Here is a 9,743-nt window from a genome sequence, read left to right on the forward strand (position 1 = left end):
TTTTCTCCCCATCAGTCCAAGACACCTAGCTGCCACCCTAATGAGGGTGGCTTCTTCCCTCCTGCCTGAAGCTGTGTCACAGATACTTCCCAGCTCTGACGTGACATTGGTCCCAGGCTGATAGGTCTCTGCACATTTTAGTCCTGGCTATAAGCCATTCTTAACCAGGGGCGATAGCATTTGGGGATAAGGGTGAGGTTTGGCTGCATCATTTGCATCTCTAGTCATGAACAACAAGGGAAAGAGGCGGGGCTCATGTGTAATGCAGCATCAGGGGAGGAACTGCTTATGTAACTGGGACAGCAGATTTAGCGGGAGAGAGGAGGCGCAGAGGCTTGGGGATGGGAGCAGTGAGTTGTCGGAAGGGGCAACATGCCCAGATGGCTGCTCCTCATAAGGTAGGGTGTGGGGCTCTGGCAGCTTGTTTAGGGGAGGTGAAAGGCATGAGCTTGAGGCCTGGGAACTGGTAATAACAGTGTTGTCCACTGTGGGGGTGGGGCAGGGAGGTGTTACCATCAAAGTATTTATGGTAGGTGCAGTACTGAATCTCTGATGCCTTATTGGGAAAATATCCAAGTATTACTTTCCTAGAGGATTTTAATTGTGTGCAGGAAATCCAGACCTTGGCGTGAAGCAAGGACAGTAGCAATTTTGCCTGGGGTTCAAATTTGCATCTCTAGGGTTGAGATTTGAGGGAGTGCCTGCTAAATGGGCAGAACCTGTAATGCCCCAGGGGCAGCAGGTTTAGTGGCTCCCTTGGTTCTCAGCAGGGTGGCAACATCCAGGGCCCCTGGGTCCCCCTGGGTCCGAGGCTAGAAGAGCCTCTGGCCAGGTGTGGGGACCACCAGGTCAGGTCTGAAAGAGTTGCTGTGGGGACTACAGGGGCATCAGTTCCTGCACCAGGAGCCCCTGGAGCCAGCCCCACTGCTAGTAGAGAAGCCTCTGCCTGAGTGGCCAGTGCCTCAGTTCATCAACCTCTTTCTGCCGGAGTTTCCTATTAGGCCCCTTAGGGGCCATCAGCAGCTGAAGGTAGGTCAGTGGAATCCCTGGAAGGGGTCTCAGTCTTGGGGAGAAATCTAGAAACAATCAGTCTCAACTGCCCTGTTCTCTACTTCTCTGTACAGATTTTAGGCCTTGTGGCTAAAGGCTCCTTTGGAACTGTCCTGAAGGTGCTAGACTGTGGCCAGAAAGCAGTATTTGTGGTGAAGGTAGGGACCTAGATACTCTTCCACATTATTCTCTAGTCCCTGCCTCCAATCTTTATTCCAGAAAGGTTAGGAGGAATAAATAATTTAATACACTATTCCCCACTAGGAGTCATCACTCCTCTCCTTTTATAGGTGGTGCCCAAGGTAAAGGTCCTACAGAGGGACAACCTGAGGCAGTGCAAAGAGGAGGTCAGCATCCAGGTATGCACAGAGCCCTGGAAAGGATCCTAGGAAGAACCAAACCACAGGCGGAGAAAGCACCTTTCTTGTCCAACTGTCCTGCTTTTCCTGACTCTGACCCCTCCCTCTGCTTCAACCAAGAGATCCCAGGAAAAGTAGCTATCAGTAGAGTAATTCTAGGTCCTGCCAGGGAAATCTCTCCAGCATGTCCAGTGTGTTCCTTAGTACTGGGATTACCAGGCAGGCAACCTGTACTGAGAGGTGGGGCAACAGCGCCCTTTCTGCACAACAAGGTAAATCCTGACTTCTTGGCTGCCTTGATCCTCAATGACCCTGATCCTAACTTCCTGTTTTCTTGTCCATAGCGACAGATCAACCATCCTTTTGTACACAGTTTGGGGGACAGCTGGCAGGGAAAACGGCACCTCTTCATGAGTGAGTGACTGGATTCTCTCCTCATTCCCAGGGGTCCTTCTACCATACTCCCCACCTGAGATTACCCATCCCTTTGGCTTGTTCTGCCTTTGCTCTGTTCCCCTTTTCATAGTACTTCTCTCTCCCAGAGGGAGAGGGAACAGCAGGTGGCATCAGTTTGGGCAGGAGGCATACGATGCCTTGAGCCCAGGCATAGTAGCCCCCGAATACTGCCTAGACTTCTGTTACTTTGCAGTGTGTAGCTACTGCAGCACAGATCTGTACTCCCTGTGGTCCGCTGTTGGCTGCTTTAGTGAGGCTTCCATCCGCCTCTTTGCTGCTGAGCTGATCCTGGTGCTGTGTAAGTGAAACAGGAGTGGTAATAGAAATGAGGGAAGAATTAAGCAGGGAGGGAGGCAGAAGAGAATTGATATTAACTCTGGAGGTCAAAGAACAGGGATAGGAATGAGGTGGGAGCTATCAGGGAAATTGGAAGGACAGGAGAGCCTCAGCACACACCCCACGCTTGCTGTCATCCACAGGCTATCTCCATGACTTCGGCATCATCCATCGAGATGTGAAGGTAGTTAAATGCTTTTTCTTTTTGTTTAAGGAGGGACTTCAGTAAGATGTTCCAACAGGTCCAAGAAGGCGGGAGGAGTTGCTGAGAACAGTTGACCTTGGGGCCCTCATGGGTGTTAAGGATTTGGGCAAGGGCCCTCCAAGTATAGACTTGGATGCTGAGCTAGGGCATCTTCTTCAGCTGGGGGGTATAGTATACATGATGAAAGAGGACTGAAAGGAAGGGGATGAATAACTTCTCACCTGTGATTTTTCAGATGGAGAATATCCTTCTGGATGAACGAGGTAAGTCCTTTTCTTTTCCTAGTCCCAGAATGAGAGGTACCTCAGTTTGGAAGTAAGTCATGGCTGATGACGGTTGGAACAGAGTGGTGCTGATGGCTTGCTTTTCACAGGCCATCTGAAACTGACAGACTTTGGCCTGTCCCGCCACCTGCCCCAAGGAACCCGAGCCTATACTATCTGTGGCACTCTTCAGTACATGGGTGAGAGAGAAGCTAAAGCTGGTGGGTAAGCATTGGGCATGAGGATAGCCAACAGATATCAGTGACAAGTATCTTTCATATCCGTAGCCCCAGAGGTCCTGAGTGGAGGGCCTTACAACCATGCTGCTGATTGGTGGTCCCTGGGTGTCTTGCTTTTCTCTCTGTCAACTGGAAAGGTGAGAGAATGGTAGTGATGTTGGGCAGAGAAGATAGGAGTTGCCCTGCGGTGGGAAGAAAGGCCACCTTGGGAAGCCTTGCCTTATTTTTACTAAGCAATGACACCTTCCCACCCCTTAACTCAGTTCCCAGTGCCCGCAGAGAGAGATCATGTGGCCATGTTGGCAAGTGTGACCCACTATGACTCTGTGATCCCAGCTTCTCTTAACCAGGGGCTCTCACTCCTGCTCCATGAGGTAAGGGTGGGCATGACTTTCCTTCTTGACTACAAAAACCATTCACTTCTTTCCCTATCACTGAAGTGATACCCCCCATTCCTCTCATTAATTATTAAGGGGGGATTCCAACTTGATCAAGTACTACCTCACTACTTGCCTTCTAACCAACACTTCAAATTTTATTCGAGTTCCTGGTCCTCCAAAGCTCGTCCCCATCCACAGCAGGTCACTTCTGAGAGAGTGGGCTAGTGCTGCTCTCTTACCACTACTACTACTTTATTCCTACCTTTGCCCCCAGATTAGCCTGTTTCTCCCACTTTTACATATCCTCTACTCTTTTGGGTTCTTCTCCCTGCCCTCCACAGATCCATGAACTTCTTTCTCCTTTTCCAGCTTCTCTATTCAGTCCCTTTCCTATCCCAGTCTCTCATCCTTCATGCTCTATTTCTCTTCAGCTGTTATGCCAGAATCCCCTCCACCGTCTACGTTATTTGCATCACTTCCAGGTCCACCCTTTCTTTCGGGGTGTGGCCTTTGACCCAGAGCTCCTACAGAAGCATCCAGTGAACTTTGTCATGGAGACACAAGCTACCCAGCTCAGTCCATCATCGGAGTCCACGTTCTTCAAGGACTTTGACTGTAATCTGGAGTCCTTCCTGGTGCACCCCAGCCTGGCTTGAGCTCCTCTACTGTAGTTGGGGCTCATCTGGGAACCCGAGGACCTCCTCTGCTGCCAATTCAGTGTGACCACCTTGATGATTCAGTTTGTTTTTACGCTGTAGCCTCTTATCATTCTGTTCCTCTAGGTGTTGGACCAGAGTTCACACTGGGCATTCTGTGGTTGGTAGTCACAATGCCCTAGTCCTTACCCCATCATACAACCCATCTCTCAATTCAACATCTCAGATCAGAGTGTGGACCTTTTCCTTTGTTTCATTTCTCCAGTGTTTATACCCCGCAGTTTTTAGCCAGAATTTTATTCCACTTTTCCTTCTCCTTGTTTCTGTGCCATGTTTCCTTTTGTGAGCAATAACAGCATTTCATGGGTTCCCAAGGTGCTGCTATTTATGTGTTTAATAGGCTTGTCAGAAGCAGTATGAATGTTTTTCAGAGTTCTCAAAAGCTGGTATTTGTTTCAACCCCTAAATATGCAGGTAAAACATATGATCTGGGGGCTCAAAGTCAGTCTAACTTTTAAAAATTTAAAAAGTGAATCTAATAGCCTACTGTGAGGAAGAGAATAAGAAGTGAAACATGAGTGGGTTAAATGTCTTCTCTAGGGGGTAATTGGAATAGCTATACACATTTTTTCCAAAATAAAACCTCTTTGAAGGACACAAGGATTCTTAAACTGATCACTTCCCTAGATGGCCCAGGTTTCAGTTGGTGATGGGCAAACCAAGGGATTAAGAGGCATGATTAAGATCAGAGATGTAACTCAAGAACCTTTTCCTTTAGGAAAATCATCTGGACCTTAAATCTGTATACATTTCTGGCCTTTGTGACTTCTTTTCATTTTTCTTAAACCAACTTCTTAAAAGTTTCATTTTCGTTATTCTTCAGTTATATCTGATCTCTCTTTCCAAACCAAAGAGAGTCTGGGAAGTATTCTGAGTACTATTTATTAATTTTGTCCCTGGATTAAGCCAGATTTGCCCTGTACATAGCTGGCATTTTATTGGCCTCTGCAGAACTGCTTTTTCTGAATTGTACTTTGGCAATCCATATGAAAATCCCTATGAAATTTAATTGCTGTGGATACTGCAAAGGGTGTTTATCATTATAATTCATAATGTTCTATATAAGGATGCATGGAAGAAATTTTCTCTGAACCCAGTTATTCTTTTCCTGAATTGCTGGTTGGTTTTTACCTTAAAGACAGTAAATATTCAACTGACTCTATTTTTCTTTTCATATTGATGCTAGACCACTTAGAGCCCAGTTTGTGGCCCACTTCCAGCAAGTGTTTAGGACCTCATGTTATGTTTTGTATGCTAGCCACATTCTTGGTTCCATCATCTTCCTTTTTGACCTTTACTTTCCTTATTCTCTTCTCATTTTTCTGTTTTAGTCCTTTTTTTTTTACATCTTACTAGATTATCTCCATCTTTGTAAGCCTTTTAGAATGAAGTTGAGATATAAATAAATAAATGAATGTATCCTTGATCCTTTTGATTATCTCACTTGTTTCTCTTTAGAGACTTTTTAGGCTTTATTACATATTTTTAAAGTTGTAATGACCAGAACTGCCACATTGGATAAAAACCAATACTGGGGGCTTCCCTGGTGGCGCAGTGGTTAAGAGTCTGCCTGCCAATGCGAGGGACACAGGTTCGAGCCCTGGCCCGGGAAGATCCCACATGCCGCGGAGCAACTAAGCCTGTGCACCACAACTACTGAGCCTGCGCTCTAGAGCCCGCAAGCCACAACTACTGAGCCCACGTGCCACAACTACTGAAGCCTGCGTGCCTAGAGCCCATGCTCCGCAACAAGAGAAGCCACGACAATGAGAAGCCTGTGCACCGCAACAAAGAGTAGCCCCTGCTCACTGCAACTAGAGAAAGCCCGTGCACAGCAACAAAGACCCAACACGCCAAAAAATAAATAATTAAAAAAAAACAAAAAAACAATACTGAATACTAGAAATGGGAATCAATGGCTTCTAAAATAGTAGTTAAGAGTATTAGATTGGGGCTTCCCTGGTGGCTGGGCCCGTGAGTCATGGCCGCTGAGCCTGCGCGTCCGGAGCCTGTGCTCTGCAACGGGAGAGGCCACAGCAGTGAGAGGCTCGTGTACCGCAAAAAAAAAAAAAAAAAAAGTATTAGATTGGAATTTAGGAGACCTGGTGCCTAGACTCACCAATAAATATTTCGGTGTCTTTATACAAGTCATTTTAACTCTCTGGACCTAGTTTCCTAATGTATACAACCACTGGTTCTTCATTGTGGGAGATAGGTTTCAGATTTCTGTGATGCTTCTTCAAAGGGCAGATGCAGATGATTTTATGATACTGTGTGTCTGGCCCAGTGTTAATTAATGTTCAGATCGCCCAACATTATATAGCCTCTCTGGTCACAGCAGCATATTGGTTTAAGGTCTTTAGGACATGGTTAACATAATGTCACTAGGGTCCCTTTCCTGGGTCATGTTAGATAGCTTAGAGACCAGGATCATGTAAGTGTAGTTTGAATCATTTCTTATCAAATGAGGACATTTTTAACATACTCTCTTCAATCAGTGGTGCTTACAGCAGTGTTTCTCAGGGTAGAGTGGAGGCAGTGACAGAAAAAGTTTCACAAAGTATAATTTGAAAAAGCACTGCCTCCACCCCACACCTACCCCAGTTTTGATATGCTCTTCCCTTGAAGGCATTCTTTCCTGCCACCCTCCACCCCCATTCGGAATCACTGACCTAAAAATAAATACCTTCTACTTATTCACATGAAATTCATTTAAAAAACTTTGTTTTATATACAACCTGAAATGATCTTTTAAGTTTAGCCCTACATTTTGATTTTTCATTACCTAGAAGAAATCAGATACACTTTTAAGTATGGATATTTTGCTCTGTACTCCCTTCTATCTTTTCTAAGAATTTAAGATTAGTCTTATAAATAACAAGGACCTACTGTATAGCACAGGGAACTATATTGAAAGTCTTGTAATAACCTATAATGGAAAAGAACCTGAAAAAGATTTTATATATACACACATATATATATATACCTGAATGACTTAGCTGTACACCTGAAACAACACTGTAAACCAACTATACTTTATTAAAAAAAAAATTAAGTCTTAACACCAAACCTTATATTCTTCTTTTAGAAGAGTGTCCTTTTAGTTCTACTCATTGTTTCTTACCTCTAACCTAAGTTACTTTATCATATATTGACCAGTTCATTTGTTCACTTGTTCATTGATTTAACAAACTGGTAATCTCAATTCCTTGGTTTACTTCTTTAAATAGAGTCTTCAATGTAAAAGTCTTGTCAAAGCTTTTTTGAAAAATTGAATAAAATCATATTCACTGTATTATTAGCCCCTGTTACAGGCTGAATTGTGCCCCCTCCCCATTGATATGCTGAAATCCTAACCCCTGTACTTCAGAATGTCATGGTATTTGGAGATAGGGTCTTTACAGGTGTAATTAAGTTAAAATGAGGTCTTATGGGTGGGCCCTAATCCATAATCCAATATGATTGGTTTCCTTATAAAGCAGGGCGGGGGGGGGGGGGCGCGGAACTTCCCTGGTGGCCCAGTGGTTAAGTATCCGCCTGCCAATGCAGGGGACACGGGTTCGATCCCTGGTCCAGGAAGATCCCACATGCCACGGAGCAACTAAGTCTGTGCACCACAACTACTGAGCCTGTGCTCTAGAGCTCGCGTGCCACAACTACTGAGTCCTGTGCCACAACTACTGAGCCCACGTGCCACAACTACTGAAGCCCGCACGCCTAGAGTCTGCACTCTGCAACAAGAGAAGCTTCTGCAATGAGAAGCCTGCGCACGGCAATGAAGAGTAGCCCCTGCTCGCCCGCAACCAGAGAAATCCTGCGCGCAGCAATGAAGACCCAACACAGCCAAAAATAAAAATTTTAAAAATTAAAAAGAAGAAAACATTTACATAAAAGATGAATGAATCAATCAAGATAAGAAGTCCAGATGCTTTGAAAGGAAAGATAACATCTTAACCTCATAAATGTTTTATCTTTGTATAGCCAAAGATACCATTAATAAAGTCAATGGACAAAAAATAGATCTAAAGAAAAATATTTGCAATGTGATGGCAGTTAATGTCTAAATACAGAACTCTTACAAATTAGAAAAGAGAAATAACCTATTTTTTTAAAAAGGACATGGAATATGAAGTGATGAATGAGTTAATTAGATCTATATCAGTTGACTTAGAAGGCTCAATACAAGACATTGAGTGGGAAAAAAATGCAGAAGTGTAAGAAATGATGCCATTTCTGTAGACGACTCTCAATGCTTACTTCCCCTCCGCGTGTGTGTGTGTGTGTGTGTGTGTGTGTGTGTGTGTGCAAGAGAGAGAGAGAGAGAATGAAAAAGAGAACCTGGGAGGGAGAGGGGAGTAATGCAAATGTAATGAGAAGAGGAAAAAAAAGGCACTAGCTCTCAATCCCAGACACCCCAGTCTGCACGTCAATTAATTTGGGTAAAAAAAAAGCGTGTGTAAATAAAAACAAACAAAATCCTTGCGTGTGTGTATACATATGTTGTTGTTGTTGATTTTTGGCCGCATGGCTTGTGGGATCTTAGTTCCCTGACCAGGGATCGAACCCCGGGCCCATGACAGTGAAAGCGCCGAGTCCTAACCACTGGACCACCAGGAAATTCCCTGCATATGTTTTTATAAAGGCATACACACTATTCGTTACCTCAGGCAGGTAGAATGGATGGGGGAGGCTGTGCCTTTAATATGTCTTTGCATTGTATTGTTTCACTTGCTACAACGAGCATCTCTTATTTTTTGTAATTTGAAAAACGCCAAATGAAAAATATCATGCAGGGAGTTCCCTGGTGATCGAGTGGTTAGTTAGGATTTGGCACTTTCGTCTCCGTGGCCTGAGTGCAATCCCTGGTTGGGGAACTGAGAGCCCGCAAGTCACGGAGCATGGCCTCCCCCACAAAAAAAATTCATGCAAAACAACACCAACAAACTAATTCTGCTTATGTTGCCTATTTACAATAGTATTGTCCCTCTAGTCTACCCTCCATATCCCTCCTAATTTGCTGCTGGAAGCACTATATCTCTTTGGTTACTCACCTGGCATCTGACATACCAACTGCAACAAGGACTAAGCATTCCAAGTCACACTTTATATAATACAAGCTTTTACTACTGGCACTTAAGAGTTTTCTGTCTTGGTTTTTCTGCCCCTTTCACCCTTGTTTTATTTGTTGGACCTTTTTGATTGACCAGAAGTACATATACCTTGGGATTCCCTCTGCTAAGTCTGGGGGAATCCCAGGCTCAAGTCTGTGTTCTGTTGTCTTTCTCCCAGTTTTCCAGTCAAGCAACTGTTCTCTCTAGCGTCTTTAGGTTGCACCATTATGTTTCTAAAGCGGTGTTGTCCAACAAATAATGTAAGCCTCATAAGTAATTTAAAATTTGCTAGTAGCCCCATTAAAAATTAGGTAAAAAGAAACAGATGAAATTAATTTAATGTATTTTATTTAACCCAATGTATCTAAAATATCATTTCAACATGCAATCAATATTTAAAATAAGATATTTTATTCTTTTCTTTTTTCATACGAAGTCTTCGAAATCTAGTTTGTATTTTACATCTATAATACATCTCAATTTGGACTAGCCACATTTGAAGTGCTCAATAGCCACATGTGGCTAGTGGCTATGGTACTGGACAACACAGTTCTAGAAGAGCCCATCCCCTGAGGGCCCCGAAGTTCGTAACATTATAGTTTTTCCTCTCCGGGTTATTGCCTTTTCC

At 44.0% G+C, this 9,743-nt stretch overlaps 1 protein-coding gene across 1 annotated transcript; it reads left to right on the forward strand.

The window, feature by feature from the left end:
* Positions 1–83: 83 nt before the first annotated feature.
* Positions 84–5,430, forward strand: RSKR (ribosomal protein S6 kinase related). The gene is given in 13 exon segments (XM_019927036.3): positions 84–398; positions 768–788; positions 790–1,029; positions 1,125–1,208; positions 1,341–1,409; positions 1,754–1,823; positions 2,059–2,163; positions 2,345–2,385; positions 2,642–2,669; positions 2,780–2,869; positions 2,957–3,045; positions 3,172–3,282; positions 3,720–5,430. Coding segments are annotated over 13 exon segments (1,230 nt in total). The 5' UTR covers positions 84–341; the 3' UTR covers positions 3,945–5,430.
* Positions 5,431–9,743: the final 4,313 nt, after the last annotated feature.

This window comes from Tursiops truncatus, chromosome 20 (genome assembly GCF_011762595.2).
Source record: "Tursiops truncatus isolate mTurTru1 chromosome 20, mTurTru1.mat.Y, whole genome shotgun sequence".
Classification (NCBI taxonomy): Eukaryota; Metazoa; Chordata; class Mammalia; order Artiodactyla; family Delphinidae; genus Tursiops; species Tursiops truncatus.